At 39.4% G+C, this 22,271-nt stretch overlaps 1 protein-coding gene across 2 annotated transcripts; it reads left to right on the plus strand.

Moving 5' to 3' along the window:
• Positions 1 to 305: 305 nt before the first annotated feature.
• On the plus strand, positions 306 to 19,410 carry OGFRL1 (opioid growth factor receptor like 1). Of its 2 annotated transcripts, none has more exons than XM_070739002.1 (7): positions 306 to 1,035; positions 12,759 to 12,845; positions 14,217 to 14,298; positions 15,188 to 15,266; positions 15,359 to 15,425; positions 15,538 to 15,683; positions 18,411 to 19,410. In XM_070739002.1, the coding sequence occupies exons 1-7, from the start codon at positions 619 to 621 to the stop codon at positions 19,159 to 19,161; spliced, it is 1,629 nt and encodes a 542-aa protein (XP_070595103.1). In that variant the 5' UTR covers positions 306 to 618; the 3' UTR covers positions 19,162 to 19,410. The 2 variants fall into 2 exon arrangements, with proteins under 2 accessions (XP_070595103.1, XP_070595094.1); XM_070738993.1 differs by having other exon boundaries at positions 332 to 1,035; positions 14,220 to 14,298.
• Positions 19,411 to 22,271: the final 2,861 nt, after the last annotated feature.

Genomic DNA, 22,271 nt, shown 5'->3' on the forward strand with positions numbered 1-22,271 from the left:
CGCCTCCTTCCCGTCCTCCCTCTCTTCCTCTCTCGGGCTCTCCGAGGCTTATCAGAGGCCTACACAAGCCCAGCCTCAAGGCGGCAGCCGAGGGGGAGGGAGGAGAGGGAAGTTCCTGAGGCGGCCACGGCACGCGTGTCGCCGCCCAACTCGCCTCGCGCCTGGGGCTCCGCTCGCCTTCCTCATTCAGGCGGCACCTGCTGCTGCCGCCGCTGCTGCAGCGGCCAAGGGAGGGCCGGCCTTCAGTGTTTCCTGTGGAAATCCCGAAGCATTCGGCTCCTCCTCTCGCATTCTTCCCCCCCACCCCCGCGCGTGTTTGCGGGTTGGGGATTGAGGGAGGGAGGGAGGAAGCAGCACAGAGCGCGTTGGCTGTTGTCGCTTCTGCCTTCTGCGTCTGACCGCCTCCCCCTCCTCCTCGACCTCCTCGTCGCTTTCGGCCGCTCGGCTTGTGGCGGTCCCGGCGCAGCCGCCCACCAGCCCACCGTCCGGCCTCCGGGAACGGCGTTTCTTTCCGACCTGGCCGATTTTCCCACCGCCACGCGCGCCCGCTTTGCGTTTCCGAAAGGGAAAGGGGGAAAAAAGCCAAGGGAGTCGCCGGGCTCCCGCACTGCTTCCCCGATGGGCAGTCTGCTGAGCGGAGTCAGCTTCAAGGAGCCCACCACGGTGGAGGACTGCGACTCGACCTGGGAGACGGATTCCGAGCTGGAGCCGGAGCCGGAGCTGCAGGATCCCGGCGGCGGGGAAGAAGGGCCGCCGTTGGAGCAGGCGGGCGGTGGCGGCGACGGCAACGACCCAGCGGCTGACCAGCAGCAGCGGCAGCAGCAGCCGCCGCCAGAAGAACCGCTCCCTGCGGCAGGCGGCCGGCCGGAAGCCACCGAGAAGCGCGAAGGGGCTGCTGAGGAGGAGGACAAGGAGGAGCAGGTGGCGGAGGAGAAGAAAGAGGAGGAGGAAAAAGAAGGGGGAGACGGGGTGGCCGAAGAAGACGAAGCCGAGGGCATGGAGCGGGGAGAGACCGAAGCCCCCGGGCCCGAACAGGTAACCCGCCGGGACCCCTTGCAAACTTCTGCCGAAGGGAGATTGACGGGCTGAGGAGAGAGAGGGGGGGGGGGCGCACGCGCTGGAGCTCTTCCCGGGCGCCTTTTGGACGGGACCGTCGGCGCTCACCTTGGCAGCTCTGCGCTCCTCTTGCCAAGGTTGAGCGGCGCTTTCCTTTGGAATGGGCGTGCGGGTGGGAAAAGATTACAAAAGCTGTTTCGGGCTCCTTTTCACACTCGGCCCTGCTTTTTTGCCCCACCGCCACCCCTTGGGATATTTGCACGCTTTGGTGAGTTGGAAGCTTAGGCGCGCCTTACTGTGTTAGAAAACGCCCCCGGCGGGTAGGCGAAGTGAGGGGAATATCGGGAAGCTGCGGGGTTGGTTTTGCCACCTCTTGCCTCAGCTTGGACATTCCGCCTGGTTTTGGTTTTCCTTTCCTGTCACGCCCGGGGCATGGTTGTGCAAAAGAGGAGCTGTGTGGAGTTGGGGTTGGGGTTTGTTGGGTTTCCTCCTTGGCAGACTGTGGTGGTTGTTAATATTAAGGTGCCTAATCCAAGTTGCTTTCCCTCTGCAACCTCATACTTTAGAGAATGGTGTGTGGGTGAAGGCAAAATGCAGTTTCAAGATTTGCTGGAGGGTCTCATTGAGAGCAACTATTTCTAGGCTTTTACCAATCCCAAGTGAGTTTCACTGGCTAGAACTAAAATAACTCCATAGAACTTCAAGAGATAAAATATATTGATGTTTCTTCCTTCTGCTTCTCTGATGGTTTCTTTTCTTTAGGGGGGGAAAAAACTTAAAATGGATATATTTTTCCCCAAAGTTTTTTTTAAATATTATTTTTCTCCACAATCAACATACAGCTTCAAATACAGCTTAATGTACATATATCGTTGTTCAAATACAATAAACTGAATCACATTCCTGTTTTGCTTTACATTATTCCATCTGAATCCAATTTACTGTACTTCTTTCCACTTCCCTCTTTCTATCTCAGGTGGCTATTCATAGAATGGATATTTTTTAATTGTTATTGGCTATTCATAGAATGGATATTTTTTAATTGTTATTCCCTTCTGGGAAACTCTAAGGAGAGGTCAGCTTTCAGTACTGTTTCCAATTCACAGTCTTCATATCATTGTAAAAGAAAAAATAATTGTAAAGTGTCTATTTTGACTGTTTGACTATAGGACTGTCTGCTGCCATAGAATGACTGCTCTAAAAGTATAGGAGTTAGGACACTGCCAAATTTCAGAGAGCTTTACATTTAAGATTTTTCACACACACACACACACACACACCATTCAAAATGTGTGTGTGTTTGTACATTCCAATGTGCTTTGCAGTACAATCCTATATACAGTACAGTGGAACCCCGATATAAGAGCTGCTCTACTTAAGAGCAACTCGAGATAAGAGCTGGGAGGGGAGAGATATTTTTGTTCTACTTACAAGCCCAAATTCGAGATACAAGCGCCAAGGAGCTGTCTCCTGAAGCCAAATGCTAACTTCCGCGTTCGGCTTCAGGAGACAGCTGCGAAGCGGCGCGCGTGTTTTAAAAGGTTGCAGGGGGGCTCGGGGGGTGCTTGCAGCTTTCTTTCTTGCTCTTTTTCTTTCTCTCTTTTACCTTCCCTTCCTCTATTTCTTCTTTTCTTTCTCCTTCCCACCTTCTTCCCTCCCTCCCTCCCTTCACTCATTCCTCTCTTACTCTCCCCTTTCATAAGTTTCCTTGCTTCCTTCCTCTGTTCCTGTCCCTTCCCCCTTTCTTTCTTTCTTTCTTTCTTTCTTTCTTTCTTGCTCTTTTTCTTTCTCTCTTTTACCTTCCCTTCCTCTATTTCTTCTTTTCTTTCTCCTTCCCACCTTCTTCCCTCCCTCCCTCCCTTCACTCATTCCTCTCTTACTCTCCCCTTTCATAAGTTTCCTTGCTTCCTTCCTCTGTTCCTGTCCCTTCCCCCTTTCTTTCTTTCTTTCTTGCTCTTTTTCTTTCTCTCTTTTACCTTCCCTTCCTCTATTTCTTCTTTTCTTTCTCCTTCCCACCTTCTTCCCTCCCTCCCTCCCTTCACTCATTCCTCTCTTACTCTCCCCTTTCATAAGTTTCCTTGCTTCCTTCCTCTGTTCCTGTCCCTTCCCTCTTTCCTTCCTTCCTTCCCACCCTCCGTCCATTCATTCACCCATTCCTCTCTTGATCGCTTAAAGCCGGTCCCTGGTGCAAAAAGGGTTGGGGACCTCTGTCCTACAGGATTGGGTGGCAGAGAAGTTGAACATATGTAAATTTAAAAGTTTAAGAAAGTTTACAAGTTAAGTGAAAGAAACTTCATTATTCATTTATATGTACATGTACATTTCTTCATTAAAAACATGTCTTTCTGCATAATTTAGACTAACTTTGTGAGTTTTTTGAGGGCTGGAACCAATTAAAATTATTTACATTAATTCCTATGGGGAAAAGTCGTTCGAGATAAGAGCTGCTCGACTTAAGAGCCCAGGTCCAGAACGAATTAAACTCGTATCTCGAGGTACCACTGTATATCCTAAAGGCAGTCCTGCTAAATGTAATGGACATATGCATACATGATGTCTTTTAAATACACACACATACACACACATTTCTGAAATTTAGGAAAGGGCAAAATACTGTATATAGTAATAAATCTGTATTATTTTGTGTGTTGATAGAATTCAGAGTACCGTTTTCTCTTAAAATGTGGAAAGATACATTCTGTAAAGACTATACCGCAAACTTTCCACTATTTTTATTTAATAATTATTTTCCAGCAGCTCTATCTTCTCAATATAACTACTTTGGTTTTAGTTTACTAAACTTGAAAATTATAATATGCAGTTTTCAAATTATGCTTCTAAATTTGAATTTTAGGTAAGAAAACTTAACTTCGAAAATATAACTTCTACACTGAATTACGAGGTTTTTTGCAATTACTTCTCTTAGCTCTCCTTCATAACACCAGTATATTTAAGTTACTGCATCCCTTTTTTAAAAAAAATTATAGATGCTTTAAATATTTGACCTTTTGGTCATGGGTAGAATGGCAGGATATACATATATATCAACTATACAGATACTATTGAAAAAACTTCATAGATGAGTCCACAAAGTCTTCAAGATTTGAAGACTTGAGTTGTCAATCTGTGGAACTCTATTTGCATTAAGCTCAAGGACTTTGGAATTATTCAGGCAAAACTTAGTCTGGCATTATAAATTTGCTACCTCTCTCCTGGCACACACTTATAGTTCAGTAATCATTTTAAATCCATCTGCGTAATGTTAATGGTCCTAGAATCATATTGTTGTAAACGTTAATCATTGATTTCATTTGCCACATATTAGTTTGTAAGGAGCAGGATGCTAGCAGAAACCTCACCACTAAAAATAACCACTGCCCAGAGATTTTGATATAATAAAATACAGTTTATAGCAAAAGATTGGTATGTAATAATAGCTATATATTCCTTAAAAGATGTACTGTATCCCCAAGTGTCTAAACACAATGCATAAAAGCCTTCATTCCAAGGTGTTTGAGATTGACAGATAGATCATTAGTTATTTTAATTCAATGTTGCCCAACTCTAGATAATGAGAAAAATAATTAGCATTACTTTAATTATAAAGGAAGACTAATAAAACTGTTACAGAAATAGAATGTAATGCAATACAATATACAATACAGTAACAATGTTGTATCAGTTTCTCTTGGTGTCTTATGTAGTTGGTAAAGTTTCTGAGCAGATGAATATTGTTGAGATGCAGAGATGCAAATCTCACGCTCAGCTTTATTTTGGATTTCTGGGAGGCTCCAATCTTTAAAAATGATGGATAATGATTAAAGTGCTTTACCTAATACAATGTGGTTAAGAATAGACGTATGACTAATGAAAAGAAGAGCCACTAAAACAGAATGGATGCCAGCCTGTGTGCACTTACGTGGGAGTAAGCCTTCTTGAAAACAATGCGACTGATTTCTGAATAGATATACTGTATGTAGGATTGCACTGTAAGGGTGCTTATTATTTCCTAATCTGCAGCTCTGAACCACAGCTGAAGTCTATGTGAATGTTACTAACATCAGAAAACATCAACCCTGATTCTGGATATGCAGTTTCATATTCTTTCTTAAACATAGTTATTTTGTTCATTTTAAGTCAAGTTTAATTAATATTTACAGATGTTTCAGTCAAAGTATTTCTTGGATTAGTGTTAGTTTAAGTCAGTGGACATACACATATGCGTGCACATCTTATTTAATTAATGCACTGTAGCCGTCAGAATAGCTAATACAGGGAGTCCTTGACTTATGACTGCAGGTTGAGCCCAAAATTTCTGTGGCTAAGCGTGACAGTTGTTAAAAAGAGTTTTGCCCCATTTTACAACCTTTCTTTCCACAGTTGTTAAGTGAATCACTGCAGCTAAGTTAGTGACACATTTGTTAAGTGAATCTCGCTTCTCCATTGACTTTGCTTGTCAGAAGGTTGTAGAAGAAAGAACATGACCCTGGGATGCCACAATTGTCATAGGTATGAACCAGTTGCCAAGTGTCCGAATTTTGGTCACCTAACCACAGATATGCTGCAATGGTGGTTAGTGTGAAGAATGGTCATAAGTCAGTTTTTCAGTGCTGTAGTGACTTCAACTGGTCACTAAATGAATAGTTGTAAGTTGAGGACTATCTGTAGTTTAGGAAACCTAATTTGATTGTGTCATCATCAGTCCCACATGCTCGGTATGAAGGACAGGTAAATATATGGATTCAGTGACTAGAATTTTTATGGTATATTAGATAATTAGATAAATACTGTATTGTCATTTTATGTGTATGCATAGTATACACATACAACGAAATTCACATAACACCTAAAGATCAGGCCCAACACACATAACAATCCCCCAAAATATGCCCCACCTGCCATAAATTCTCCACCCTGAACCACCCAAACATCCACACAACAGACAAAGTAACACTGTCCAACAGCTCACTGATGGTGACTGTTTAGTTCATTATTAAGTACAGTTATAGCTCTGGGATAAAACTATTCAGAAAACATGTGCTCCGAGTTTTAATTGTTCTGTATCTTCTGCCAGAAGACAACAATCCAAATAGATTGTAAGCAGGATGAGAAGAGTCTCTGAGAATGTTGTGCAACTTCCTAGAACAGCAAGGTGCGAAGATATCATCCAGGGCTGGTATCCGGAGCCCAATGATATTCTGGGCAGGTTTAATGATTCTCTATAGAGCTTTTCCCATTCGATGCAAGAATGTCATATGTCAGGCCACTCTCAATGGTACTGCAATAGTAGGACAGCAGTAGATGCTGAGATAGATTTATAGATTTACCCTGAGCATTCTCAGGAAGTACAGCCTCTTCTGTCCTTCTTCACAAGTATGTTAACATTCATAGTCCATGAGAGGTCCTCTGAGATATAAATACCCAGAAATTTAAAACTACCAACCCTCTCCACCTCCTTGCCATTTATGTGCAATGGTAAATGTACATCTCTCTTCCTCCTGTCAATTAACAGGTTTTTAGTTTTTTTAAAAACATGATTTTGTTTAGGGATCATTTTTTCTTGCTGGATAAAATATAGGCAATGTCATTCTTGCTAATAGGAAAAGTTATTTCAAAACAAATTCCACTGGTGAGTTCATAGCCACATTGATGTAATTTTCTTGGCAATTGTACATAAGTTGGAAGAATTGTATCATTACTGTGAGTTATTGTGAGAATGCCTGTAATAAAATGATCTGTGATACCTCATTGTGGTGAGTTATCTGACTGGGAAAAGTTGATTTGTACCAGAACAGTTGGTACAGTTGGTTTTTTTCTGGGATAGGTTTTTAATTTTTGCAATCTAGCCTACAACCTCGCTACTTTTTAGTGGTCTCCTAACCAATCCTACCCATATCAGTTGAGTACAAGAGATTGCAGGGGCATCAAATATTTAAGCAAGTTCTCAAAAATGCGAGAAAGATACCTATTTTTAAAGTATTATTCTATAGCTGAGGTGTCAAACTCAATTTCATTGAGGGCTGCATCAGAGTTTTGTTTGACCTGGGGGGGGGCATGACCAGCTCAACGTCACTTGTGTCGGGGGGTGCCTGTGATGGCCCGAGTCCTTTGCCAGAAAAAACAGGCTTCCAAGCTCCATTTTCAGATGTCACAGTCTTCTGCAATCCTCTGCCAGTGAAAACACAGCTGGGGAGTGCCATGGGCAGCTCTGCAGGGCAGATCTAAGTACCCCATAGGGCAGATCTGGCCCCCAGGCCTTGAGTTTGACACCTCTGTTCTATAGATACTGTAAAGAAAATATTTGGTGATCCCAAGCACCAAATATGTGGAGTTGATTTTGTGTGTGTGTGTGTGTCTATAGAATAGGAAATGAACAATGCAAAACTTTTGAACATTTGAATTGGTTTGGAATTGCTACAGTTAATGTTTTGGTCCAGTATCTCAGTCCTACAAGAAGGAGGAGTAAGGGAGAGGAGGAGGAGGAGAATGTGAAGAAGAAGAAGATGGTTTACAGTGGTTCTCCTTCTACCTCTCTGGTCGGTCGCAGTCGCTGTTAGTAGGTCAGAGGTCGACTCCTAGATTCCTCAAGGGTCGGTCTACCATTAATATCTACATGAAACCGCTGGGTGAGATCATTTGAGGACACAGGGTGGATTACCATCAGTATGCTGATGATAACCATACAGCTCCACTCCGTGTCCACTCAGTGAAGCAGTGGAAGTAATGTGCTGGTGTCTGGAGGCTGTTAGGGTCTGGATTGGGTGCTAACAGACTCAAACTCAACCCTGACAAGACGGAGTGGCTGTGAATTCTGCCTCCCAAGGACACTTCCATCTGTCCATCCATTACCCTGGGGGGGGGCACAAGCTCCCCTAAGAGAGGGCCCGCAACTTGGGCATCCTCCTCAATCCACAGCTGACCTTGGAGTATTATCTGTTGGCTTTGGCGAGGGGGGCATTTGCCCAGGTTTGCCTGGTGCACCAGTTGTGGTCCTATCTGGACAGGGAGTTTCTACTCTCAGTCACTTATGTCCTTATCACCTCAAGGTTCGACTACTGCAATGCTCTCTACATGGGGCTACCTTTGAAGAGTGTTCTGAAACTACAAATTGTGCAGAATGCAGCCATGCGAGTGGTCATGGGCCTGCCCAGACATGCCCATGTTTCTCCAACACTCCGCACTGGCTGCAATTGGTTTCTGGACTCAATTCAAAGTGTTGGTTTTGACCTATAAAGTCCTACATGGCATGGGACTACATTATTTGCGGGACCACCTCCTGCTGCTTGAATCCCAGCAACCAGTTAGGTTACACAGAGTTGGCCTTCTACAGGTCCCATCAAGTAGACAATGTCTGTGGGGAGCCCGGCCTTCTGGAATCAGTTCCCCCCAGAGATTCGTAGTGCCCCCACCCTCCTCACCTTTTGTAAGAATCTGAAGACTCATTTATGCCGCCTGGGATCATTAGACACTGTCCCCTGGCTGAGGAATGTATTGTGAGCTTGTTGATTGAATGGGTATGGGAGCATTTTAATTGTATTTTTTGGGTTTTTAGATTATTAACTTTAATTAATTGGATTTGATGTACACTGTTCTTTATATGTTGTAAGCCGCCCTGAATCCTCAGATAGGGGCGGTATATAAATCAAACAAACAAACAAACAAATAAATAAATAAATAAATAAATAAGAACAATAACAAAGTTGGAAGGGACCTTGGAGGTCTTCTAGTCCAACCCCTTGCTTGGACAGGAGACCCTACACTACTTCAGACAAATGGTTATCCAACATCTTCTTAAAAATGTCCAGTGTTGGAGCATTCACAACTTCTGGAGGCAAGCTGTTCCACTGATCAATTGTTCTAACTGTCAGGAAATTTCTCCTTAGTTCTAAGTTGCTTCTCTCCTTATTTAGTTTCCACCCACCCCGAGGTCAAACATAACATACTGTATATATTAAAATGATGTCCCCAGTATAATAAGGAAATGAAATACTCCTTTGTGAACTATCTGTTCACAATAAAACTACTTCTACCTGTTGTTTTATGTGACAGTTTATTCAAGTTAGCTTTGAGTAGGGGAACAGGTTCACTGAGATATATTGCAGTTGTGTTTCAAGGTTCATGCAATAGATTTCTCTCTCAAACTGTTTTTACCTTCCTCCAGAAATGAGTGTATGTTTCTAGCTTTGACTTGAAGTATTCAATTTTACATTGCTATTTTAAAGTGTATTGTGTTGAATTTTGTGAAGTTTTCTCCGGTGGAAGTCTGTCTTCTTTAGTGTGCAGAAATAAAGGTTTAGAAGTTGTTTTCATAGTAGTTCTCTGCTTGTGAACAGTTCTAACACTTTTAAAGTATTGCTCAGACTATGATTAGTGACTGTTGATATGGCACACGGTGACATTCCAAAGATTGCTCTGGGATTTCACAGCCAATTCTATTTTCATGTTATTGACGTACTTAGAATGTCTAAAATAACTTAGTTATGCGAAGGGTATTGAATGATACCATTTGGACTTACACAGATCAAAACTTTAAGTTGATGTAAGTTGTAGCATTTGTATCCACGAACAATGACTTGAGTTAGCTTTATTATGCTGCTTCAGGAACAGAAATGGTAACTTCATTCATTCGTTTGTTCATTCGTTCTGTCTTTTGTTCAGTCCTTCTATTTTTATAGCTGCTCACTTCAGTCAATGACTCTTGGTGGTTTACAAGTCAAAAAATGTATTGCCATTAAAACATTAAAAACTTTGAAGAAAAAATATTAGGAGTTGCAGTGGTTAAAATGCAGTACTTCAGGCTGTTTTTGATGATTGCCGGCTGCCTGCAATTTGGCAGTTCAAATCTCACCAGGTTCCAGGTTGCCTCAGCCCTCTATCCTTCCCAGGTTGGTATAATGAGGACTCAGATTGTTGGGGGCAATATGCTGACTTTGTAAAACCGCTTAGAGTGGACTGTGAAGTGGTATATAAGTCTAAGTGCTATTGCTATTGCTGGTAGTAACTAGCAGATTATAGAAAAAAATATTCAAGAATTCTAAGTACTTTAATATTCTAAAAAGAGTTGAGAAAAGAAGAATTTTATCAAATATTTTCAAAACTCCAAATCTGGAGCTAAGACTATAAGAATGCTACATAATTCCTACATGTTTTTTTAATTTTGTTGATAAAGAAATATGTTAATTTGTAATACAGAATGGTTTCATTCTTTTAATATAATTGGTCAGTGATTACTCAAAAATTGGTGCTTATTTATATATCACAGTGATTCCACCTTAATCATCACAGAAGTTTATAGGACTGCCTGCAAAGTCACAGTTATATGAAAATTATATGACAATGTGCATGTGATAGTTCCTATATTTAATTATATATATACAGGTCCTCTGATTTACATAATAACAATTGTTTCAAAAAGTGGGAACATCACAATAAAACCTGTAACATTTATATCTATACCTTTGTTTATATACAAAATGGGGTTATATAAAAACTGGATTCATGTCAGGCATGAACAAACAGATCTCATGTCTCATTGTGTAACTAAGCTACCTTATTGTTTTATGCCTATTTCAGAGGAATCTCCCCACACTGGTAGCTTTCATCTGGGAAAGATTAGATAAGTTTCAAATGCATTTAGCTGAGGGTGTGGGTGTGGGTCAGTGGTGAGTTGTTCCCAGTTTGGCGAACCTGTAGCAGCAGTGGGAGGCTCCGCCCACCCTTGCAGGATGTGCAAGTGGTCTTGTGCTCATGGGCGAACCAGTAGCGATGGGATTTACAACCCACTACTGGTGTGTATGTGTGTGAGAGAGAGGGAGGGAGGGAGGGAGATGGATGGATGGATGGATGGATGGATGGATAGATAGATAGATAGATAGATAGATAGATAGATAGATAGATAGATAGATAGATAGAAAGAAAGAAAGAAAGATAGATAGATAGATAGATAGATAGATAGATAGATAGATAGATAGATAGATAGATAGATAGATAGATAGATAGATAGATAGATAGATAGATCTTAGCCTGTTTTGCTTACATAATGAGTCCAGACTAATTGCCTACTTAAGACACCCTCTTGATTGAGATGGTTGTTCTCGGACAATTATTTATTCAGTTTCTATAACCATCAATCTCAACCAACAACTCTATTATAGTGTTTACCTTATTATATTACAGTCTGGATTATAAGCATTGTATGTGACTTAGCACAATGTATAAACTTAACCTAAGATAGTTTTTTTGAGAGAGGTGATCAGACTGAATAGTGCCATGGCTTATTATCAAAGCCATAGTGGGAAACATTAAATCTTAGTCTTGAAGACTGTTGTGATTCAGCCTGAGGCTCCTCAGGGAACGGCTGGAACTCTGCCGGATCCATGCTCAGAAGGGGAGGACGATGAACAGGAGGGGGAGGACCAGGCAGAAGAGGAAGAGGAGGAGGAGGGAGAGCAGCCTGAGACCCCCCGGGGGGGGGCTCTCCCCAGCGAGTAGCCTGGATTCATTAGATGAAGACGCCCAGGCTATCATAGATATTAGGCAGAGACGGGCAGCCCAAAGAAGGGGCCAATTAACAAGGTATTTCCATCCCTGAATTGGTAACAGCTGGGTTTGGGTGTGGTTCTCCTCAGCAGGGTTGAAAAGGCAGGCCCGCCCTTACTGTATTGTGGAGAGTTATCAATTGGGAGTCCTGTGACCTTGCTTCGATTCTTGGTGTCTCTGATCCTGGCTTGTGGCTTCGAAGGCTGAAGACTTGGGGGAGGCATGGGTTTTATTACATCCAGTGTTGTTTTTGCCAGCAAGAATCCTGTTTTATTGCCTGGCCGTCGTGAAACCTCTGTGAAGCTTCATAACGTTCCTGTCTGTAAGAACAGTTTTTGTTACCTGTGTTTGCTTTCAAATATATAAACTGCCTTTGCTTTGTACCAGTGTGTCTGGCTACTCTTTTTAGTTGGTGTTGGCGTCTGGGGGGACCCAGACAGAACAAAGACAAATAAGATTCCTTGAAAAGGCTTAGCGATACATATGGCTGTAAAACTTCCATGTTGCCTACTTGTGGTGTTCATTAACATTTTGTGGGACAGTCATACCTGGAACTGGTAGACATTAAGTAGAGTTGTTTTGGAAGATCCTCCAAGCTTCAGGAGATCTGGGGAGAAAGGTGTAAGAATTGTGGTTAGATAGGATCTCAAAAACAAGAGAAAAAGAACTGGGCTGACATGGGAAAAAGGAAGAGTGGAATGCACAAATAATATAAATTCATGTTGCCAAATGCTTCATATATAGGTAGTCCTTGATTTACAATCATTCATTTAGTGACTGTTTGAAGTTACAATGGTACTTACGACCGATTCTCGTGCTTGGGCTTGCCACCACTGTATTCCCCACTGTCAGGTTATCAAAACTCAGACTTGTGGCCAGTGGTGCACGTATTTATGATGGTTGTGGTTATTCCAGGGTCACCTTTGTGACTTTCCCAGCTGTAGCTTCCAACAAGCAAAATCAACAAGCCGTGACCACTTAAGAACAGCAGCATTTTCTTAACAATCATGGCAAAAAGAAAAGGGTCATAAAATCAGGTTTGACTCGCTTAGCCATTTTGCTTAGCAAAGGAAATTCTGTAAATTGAAGATTATTTGGGAGGAGTACTTAAATTAAATGGTTATGCTCATTCTACTGCTTCTCACTGAGATTTTCTTTTTCAGGGGGATGAATCAGTTGATGTGACAGCTAAACCAAAGAGAAGTTTTTATGCTGCAAGAGACTTATATAAATATCGTCATCAATATCCAGTAAGAACATTTTGTATTCTGTATTAAAATAAAGCAGTATTAAAGTTAAATTCCGTGGGAGACCCTTAATTTTTTAGAAAAAAATTATAGTGGCCTTAGAAAACGAATAATAGGAGATATTGGTGAATTCTACCAGCTCCCATAATTGCCATTTTGATTAAATACAGCTATATTTTATTTCAAATGTTTATTAATTATTATTTTTCTTAATGATACCTGTATAGAGAATTCAACTGGGGAACAATTACAGTTTCTTAGGTTTTGTATTTTAAAAGTTTACTATAGCTTCCATGTCGATTAAAAGAAAAGGGTTGTTGCAGAAAAGCCCAAGATTAAAAATTAAGAAATGAAATGAACTATATAACACAACCCTTAAAGTGCAATTATTAATTTGTCTCTGTTACATATCATATAGAAATCCAAACAATGACAAACTAAAAAAAAAAGAGAAACTGTAAAGAGCTCATAATCATTTTACCATTTATTTTATGTATCAGCTATTTGAAATATACACTTATTCGAAAGCAAGCTTTCTTTTAACTTAAGTGGTTTTCTTTATTTTCTGAACATATTTATGATTGATTGATTGATTGATTGATGTATCATCAAGTTGTTTTCAATTCCTAGCAACCACATAGATATACTCTTGTGTTTCTAAGATTGTTTAAGACAGGGGTAGGGAAAGTTGGCTCTTCTATGACATGTGGACTTCATCTCCTCGAATTCCTGAGCTAGCATCATTGGGTCAGGAATTCTGGGAGTTGAGTCCACAAGTTATAGAAGAGCCAACTTTGCCTAACGCTGGTTTAAGAGATTGTACTTAAAACTGAACAGGACAATTGTACACTGTAAGTTACTATTCAAAATCAGTCTTGCTCAACTAAATAACAATTCCTTCTAAATAAGGGACTATAGGATGGTAGCCTAATAACGCATACCATATTCCAAAATTAATACTAGACTAACAATCAAGCAGTAAATACCATAATCAATAATTTGTATCAAGAGCATACCCACCAACAGACAGGACATGCTATGAGCATATAAACAGAGAGCAAACCCCTCTCCCTTGTAGCACTGATGATGTTACCTAGTTGGGTAATTAAACATCTACAAGAAAAAAACAACCAAGCTCAGTGAGCACCAAGGAACCCCTCATTCAACCCTGAGCTATTCTACATATTCTACATTTACTTTTGCTATATTTTATTGGTTTATCTGCAATATCGATAAATTTCCTAAAATGTTTAATCCATTTTACCTTGTTATGTTTTATCCATTTACCTTGTTTCTAGTCTACACCTGTAATGATTTCAATTCCAGACTATTTTCTTATGGAGTATTTTTGCATTTGTCTTCCTTTCTGCTCAGCAGAACTTTAAAGAACTGAGATACCAGAATGATTTGTGCAACCTCCGCTTTTATAAGAACAAAATTCCCTTTAAACCTGATGGTAAGTAATCGGTACCACGATCAATGTATCATTTATACATAATTTGGTTGCAGATCTATATAAATCAGATGGCTCAAAGAAGTTCCACTTCGCATTTAACTTTATAGTTCTATCTTATGCATATTGACATAGAAGTAAGACACACGAAGTTGAGTTTATTATTCCTTTACCTTGTTTGCCAGGGTTCTCATCACCATTTTCTCCCTCAAAATAGGTCCTTGGGGCATTACCCTGAGTTTGACTTAGAACATCAGTGTACATTGCTGCAGTGAGAATTTGCTGTCCTACTTAATGGAGGAAAGAGATCAAAAATCCTTCCAGTGTGTTTCAGCTTAGGTTCTCTATAACGGGGTCTCCGACCTTGGCAGCTTTAAGGCTTGCAGACTTTAACTCCCAGAATTCCTCAGCCACCTTTTCTGGCTGAGGAATTCTGGGAGTTGAAGTCCACAAGTCTTAAAGTTGCCGAAGTTGGAGACTCTGCTCTAGAAGTCTCAGGAAATCTCATGTCCTTCTAAATGTCTTTCTGACACCATGATTCTGAAGTTAGCTTTGCATCACTGACAGTCTGTTTTATTAATTAATTAATTAGATTTCTATGCCGTACTTAGAATCTTATAATCATAGAAGGTGAAAGAGACCTTAGAGATCTTCAACCGGCAAAGAAAGGCAAATGACTTGTTTGATCTTTGGCAACAGTTAACTTCATCTTTGGCAACAGTTAACAGTTATCCTTATCCTTCAACCATTGAAAAAACATTTATGTATTCATTTTAGCAATAAGTACTAAGCTAAAAATGCTTTTTTTAGATTTTTACTTTTACTTATATTTATATTTACACTCCATTCCTGAACGTTATTTAGAAAGTTATGTTCTTTGGTATATTTATAGGGGTTTATATTGAAGAAGTCCTGAATAAATGGAAAGGCGATTATGAAAAGTTGGAACACAATCACACTTACATACAATGGTTGGTATCTTTTTAAAAAAAAAATTATTTTCAGTAAACTGGATAAGTCCATTTCAGTTTCAGTAAAACTTGTACATCTGTTTTGAATGTAGGTTGTTTCCACTCAGAGAGCAAGGACTGAATTTCTATGCAAAAGAGTTAACAACCTGTGAAATTGAGGTAAACCATCTAACTCATAATGTAATGCTAATACTTAATCATTTAAACTAGAATAATTTCGTATATTTAATGCTCTTGGTGTTTGTGCGTTTTTGTAAAAAATCTGTTGCAGGAGTTCAAAAAAACAAAAGAAGCGATTCGAAGATTCCTGTTAGCTTACAAAATGATGCTGGAGTTTTTCGGAATAAAATTAATTGATAAAACTGGGAATGTAGCACGAGCTGCTAACTGGCAAGAAAGATTCCAGCACTTGAATGAGTAAGTTATGTCTCCTGAAAATGCTTGAGAACTGAAAACCAGACAATTGTCTCCAGATTTGTTTTTCTAAGCAGTTACCATATTTTGCTTCCCTCTTGGTCATAGGTTGTGATGGTTGTAAAATAGGGTGGTCATGAGACCAACTCAATTTTACAATCTTTTTTTGTGGTAGTCATTAAGCAGACCGCTAATTCACCACCAACACAGTTTTGCTAAAAACTAAAGTGCTGAATTTTTGGCACAAATATAGAAATGTGACTGGAATGCTACAAATGAACATAAATAGAGTAGTAGATCCTTGGAACCAACTTCCAGCAGACGTGGTTGGTAAATCCACAGCAACTGAATTTAAACATGCCTGGGATAAACATATATCCATCCTAAGATAAAATACAGGAAATAGTATAAGGGCAGACTAGATGGACCATGAGGTCTTTTTCTGCTGTCAGTCTTCTATGTTTCTAAATGTGGACATGTTGCTTAATGACCAAAATTTGGTCACATGACCATGGGAGTAACAGAACTGTTCAAACTTTAAAGAGTCATCAGTCGAGAAATACGTGGACGAGGTTGCTCAATGATATTAAAGGCAAGAGAAGTATACATAATTTATCTCGTTTCCACACCTTGTTTTTTCTGAATCCAATATCCTTCTTTTCATTTAGTAACATTCTCTCCCACATTAAAAAAGATAAAGTAGAAAAAAAGATGTAATATTAATTTTATCAAGACATAGAATACAATTAATATAGCACTGATACATTTTATATATCTGTATGAGAATAGAAAGACACTTCTGGGAACCATGGGACAATTTCCATAATGGAGTCATTTGTTGGTGATGATATTCGGCTTGAACAGTGATGTCATTTTCATAACCTTTGCTTGTCTATGCATCATTGGCTGCACCTAGGTTAAACAAATATTGGAAGGCAGGTTCAGGAGGTGATACCTTTCAGATGGAATGCATGAATCAATGGTGCTAATTTTCTTCAAATTCTTTTAGGAAGAGTAAAGTCAAGCGTTGACCTTGACTCAGCAGTAGTATAAAAGTTAGAAGGACTAAACTATTTCTCAGCTAAATGTTCCAGAACCTGGATCTCACCTGATCTGAATTCTCTCTGTTCCAGAACCAGAATGTTCTCCAGAAACATCTGGTTCAACTGCTACTACTTATACACTTTGTTGTTTAAAATCTATATTCATACCATAGTCCTGGCCTTTGCTGAGCTAGATTTTTGTCCTCCAACTCTTGCCCAATGATCAATTCCCATTCTTACTTACAAGAAACTATCATGTGGCCATCTCAATTATGGTACTTACTGGCTATGTAGATGCTTAGCAACACTGGTGACTTTCACCTTTAGGATATCTCTTGAAATCAACTATTCAAAAATAAGTTTTGGTCTTAATTAATAATAGCGCATTTGATCAAATTAAGGACTTGATATGTTATTACCATGTTTCCCCAAATATAGGACCCTGACTTACATTTTTTTGGACCCTGAAATAAGCACTTGGCCTTATTTCCATGCACTCAAAAGCCCAATTGGGCTTATTATCGGGGAATGTCTTATTTTGGGGAAAACGGGTATTCATTTCTAAATTTTCACTGTTGGAATAATCAATTACATGAATGCTGGATAAGAAACTCTCCCACCCCCATGGCCCCTAGTGGTTTTCTAAAATATACGAACCCATCAAATCAATAATTGCATTCCTGTAGCCATTAAATTATATAAAGCCAAGATTGTGGGTTTCCTGAGATATGGTGGCCAGGTATGGGTTTACCCCCCCCCCTCTCAGGAGCTATTCAGTCTAGACTTCTAAAAACTGTTCCTGTGTATCAGTTGGAGCCTGCCTAAGAAAATGTCATATCAGTTTCTCATTGAAAATATTGTTCTAGAGAGCATCTGTATGCAGGCAACCCGACTCCGATTTGCTATATTGTGGCTGTATTATTCTTTGTACCATCAAGGTTTGATTATGGAGGATTTGGCATTTAGGTCTTCAAAATGACAGAGCTAAATTTACTCATTTGCATTATCACGCAATTACTGATCTCTCTTGGACAATCCTTAGATATTTTTATGACATCTTCCATGTTTCTCATTGGAGGGTTTTTGTTTTTTTACATTGGCCTAAATTGGTGCTTTCCCTATTAGGATGACACTAGGCAGATATATTAGTCTTCCGTACGATAGCCATATTTGTGTATGTTCAGGCACAGAGGTTGAGTCACTGTGTTATATTCTTTAAATTGTCTGTTCAGTCACTCATAGCATTTGGCAAAACCTGATTGTTAGAAATCTTAGTCATTTGACTAATAGCTTTTTGATTTCCCTCCGCAAGACCAAATATGGTAACCACTAAAAATATTGCCAACTTTTTAACAACATCTATAGTTTGCAAAAATTCAACTGATACCTACTTTTTAGTGCCAATGTTTCAGATCCAGTTTATCAAATTTCTAAGTTCTCTTTTTATTGTGGATTGGCCTCTGACCATCAGTCAGAGGAGAGGGATGCTACTTTTATCAGATTTATATTCCGTAACATATAACAGAAGATTGCAACTTATCTATAAGACCTTTCATTTGATGCTTGACATCCAATCCTTCTTTCACCAAGAGTACAAATAGTGATGATTTTTTCAGCTACAATTTTTCCTCTGAGATAATTATTTTTTCTTCCTGTCATTTTGAATCCAATTTATCTTTCTTTGCAGATCCCAACATAATTATCTGAGAATCACTCGGATTCTGAAGAGCCTTGGTGAACTTGGTTATGAGAGTTTCAAGCCTCCTCTTGTAAAATTGATTCTACACGAGGCTCTGGTGGAAGAAACCATTCCCAACATTAAGCAGAGCGCTTTGGAATATTTTGTGTACACCATTAGAGATCGAAGAGAGAGGAGAAAACTTCTACGATTTGCCCAACAGCACTACACGCCTTCTGACCATTTCATATGGGGCCCACCAAGGAAACAGAAGCCGGAAGGAAGCAAACCAAGTAAAAAGCTGTCTTCACCTGTGTCCCTTCGCAACAGCTCTACTTGTAAACATAAAAAGACAAAAGATCTCAAGAACGTATCTGACAGTTGTAACTCGAGGAATAAAACAAATGACGAGAAAAAGACGGAGCATATTAAAAACGTTACAGATAATGATCAGAGTAAGAAAACCGGCTCCCCTGAAGTTGTTAAGCAGAACAGTATGGTAAAAAATAGTAGTGCTGAATGTCACAACTCTAAAATGGACATTGTTGAGCCTTTGAACCAGAAGGAGACTATTTCTCATTTTAAAAAACATAAAGGCAAAAACAAGGAAAATGTTAGCCAAGACTGTAAACATTTGGAAGATACAGAAAAAGAATCGTGTGAGACTAAAAATGATTCAACAAATATATCATCGGATATGCAAGACAATATATGTAAGGATAAAAACCTGGCGAGCTCATCTGTAAGAAATAAAGAGTGAAATCTTCTACTGCATATGGCAAAATGGTTTTTTGCTTGTAGAAAATTGTTAAGGAACAAGAGGTCTTTGATACTGGATCCAGTGCTGGCTACATCAGCTTAGCCTCGGTGGGGTTATGGCTTCTTTAATTTGTTTACGGTTTGTACTTCTCCCAGCTGTGTATTAAGCTTACAAACTGCATATTGCTTAAATCTTTTAAAAAAAACCTTTCTTTAAATCTGTTTTCTATGCATAAAAATCTAACATTGATTTTTATTGTGTATTTTATTTAAACTCTTTTAATTTATTTTAAGGTTTTGTTTTTCAAAACATGGGTGCGAGATAGACTTCCAAGGAGCCAAAGTTAGTCTCTCTTCGGCAGATAACTATGCTAATGTTTATAGAGTGCCTACCACTGCTTAAAAATTGGAATTTAGCTATATTCTTATTTAACACAGAAAGTGGACCTCAGAGACTTGAGCTAAAGTCAAGCACAGCCTTGAATCACACCGGGCAAACTATATTAATTCAGCTCCTTTTCAAGCCTTGACTATAAGGACCTGTAATTAATTTCCCTAGGTTATTATGAGAAAATACAGCAAAGTAGCAAATTGCTACCATTTGCATACCAGCCTCCCGACATACTCGTACAGTTTTGTTATTGCCATTTCTCATTATATCTCCTCTAATATAGTATACTGAATTTAAGTGTTGGAAAAATAGGATTCGGAATTGTTAAGTGAGTACAGTATTCAAATGTTTTAAAATAAATAGTAAAACCTGGCTCAGGTATGATATTCCAAATGAAAGGCTGGGCAAGGAATACTCACTTATCCTAATGATACATCAGCAACATTCTTACGAATGTAAAGTGGGATAAAATTATATTCTGCTTGCATGCTTTCTGCTTTCCATTACTTATTATCTCACTTCATTCCCTTCCCCTTTTTGTTGTTGTTCTTTGCATGGAGTTGCATACCTCTGAGAAAGAAGGTAAGCATTTCGTCCATGTTTACTTCAGTATCTGGAGCAACCACTGGCAGGAGGGAATCGGTCGACTTGAGGGGTTTCATTCCTGTGGATAAAGTCTTTCATATAAAACACAGGAAAATTTAAACATTGCAAAGACCAAAAAAAATTGTGTATCCAGCTTTTCTAGGGGCAGAGAAGCACTATTTTAAATATGACCTTCCTATAATTTCAGAACAGATTTAAAAAGCCCTTTACAGAAAGTAGCTTTCATCTTATTATTCTCCCAACCTTCCTGAAAATTCCTACCCATTATTTCACTGTGGGAATCTACTGAGCGAAAACCTGGTAAGCATGTTGATATTTGCAACAAGGAATCTCGCTGTTCTCTTGCTTCTCTCTGTCTTCACCTCTGACCCAGGAAATATTCTCAGAGAAGGAGTCTAAAAGTTGAAGTCTATTAATAAGAAAGACTCAGAAGATGTTGCCAAAGCTAGGAAGATTCTTTTTCGAAGTCACGGGGCCTCCTAGTGAGTAAACATAGCTCTCTATCAATAATAATAATAATAATAATAATAATAATAATAATAATTATTATTATTATTATTATTATTATTATTATTATTATTATTATTAATTAGATTTGTATGCCGCCCCTCTCCGAAGACTCGGGGCGGCTCACGACAATAATAATAACAGTGTTATAATGTAAACAAATCTAATATTAAAAAAACATCTAAAATAACCAGAAAGTGGATATCAGAGACAAACATAACACTCTTAGTATATACAGTTTAATTATCCTTCCCCAATTCTCCTTGTAGGAGAAAAGAGCAGAGATGTGATAAAATGGTAATCTATGTGATTGGGCTTATTTATGATACTAGTTTGGATTAAGAGCAGGAAAGGGCTTGTGTCTATGTGTTAGCGATTTTCTCCCACAAGCTCATGCATGACATGCATAAACTACAGTCCTCAATTTACAACAATTTGTTCACCAAATCATTTGAAGCTACAAATTAACCAGATGAAGTTACTTGCAACTTCTCCTCATATTTAACAACTGCTGCAGCATTCCCGTGATCATGCAATCAAAATTTGAGTGCTTAGCAATTGTTGCATTTACAGTATGCTCTCCTTAGCATCCCATTTGAGAACTCCCATTTGTGACCTTCTCAGCCAGCTTCCAACAAGCAAAATCAATGGGAAAAGCTGTCTTTGCTTAATGGCCAAATGATTCATTTAACAACTGCAGTGATCTGCTTAGCAGCCATGGCAAAAGAAAGTTGTAAAGTCAAAAGTGAAAGAGTAATAGTAATATAGGTGGTGGTTGAGAGATAAATAATACATTGGTAGTCCTACTCGTCTATCCCATGGCGGTTTTGTCTTAAACCAGATGTTCCAAGTCAGCAGTGTAGAGTGGCCACGGAAAAGAGGATTAAATATGTCTCTGTGCTGGCTTCACTGTCAGGGCACATTCTATGTACTTCTTCCTGATTATTATTTGCTATTTTTACTCTCTCTGACCCTAACGCTCAGATTGCAACTATATTATATAAAAATGGACATAAAGACCCTGACTGCAGGAAGTGATAGTTGCCTATCAATTATCACTTAGTGCGACTTATTGCCTGGTTGGTAATCTGTTCAGAAAATAAGTAATAAGTTCAGAAAAAGGTAGCATTAGGCTGGATTAATTCTGCAGTGCAAACACAGCTCATCAGTCCTGAAAGCCATAATCTAGTAGAAAAAGTAAATAAGCTCCCAGGTAATAGGAATGTACTGTTAAGCGCTATTTCCCCCCAAAATTCTGCTTTTGCCACCATTAAAAGAATTTGAATGCAGCTTTTAGAAAACCTGACTCCAACTTTCCAGTGCGTTGTCAATTACTGGAATTAAGTGAGCAGCAGCATGCACCAACAAAGATATTGTGGGCCTTTGCTGAGAATATTTGTATATGTTGATGCACAGAAACAAAAAGATAATTGCAAATAGAGCTTTTGTGTATTTGTTGCTCCCATCCTACCAACACTGACTGCTGTATGCCAACTGTGATTGGGTAGTCTTCTGTCTGCAAGCTTGCCGGATACATGCATTACAGTATAACAGTGTTGGATCCCTGTTTCTTAAGATTTTGGCTAAATATAAGCAATGCTGCCTTT

The sequence above is a fragment of the Erythrolamprus reginae genome, chromosome 1 (assembly GCF_031021105.1).
Source record: "Erythrolamprus reginae isolate rEryReg1 chromosome 1, rEryReg1.hap1, whole genome shotgun sequence".
NCBI classification, from domain to species: domain Eukaryota; kingdom Metazoa; phylum Chordata; class Lepidosauria; order Squamata; family Dipsadidae; genus Erythrolamprus; species Erythrolamprus reginae.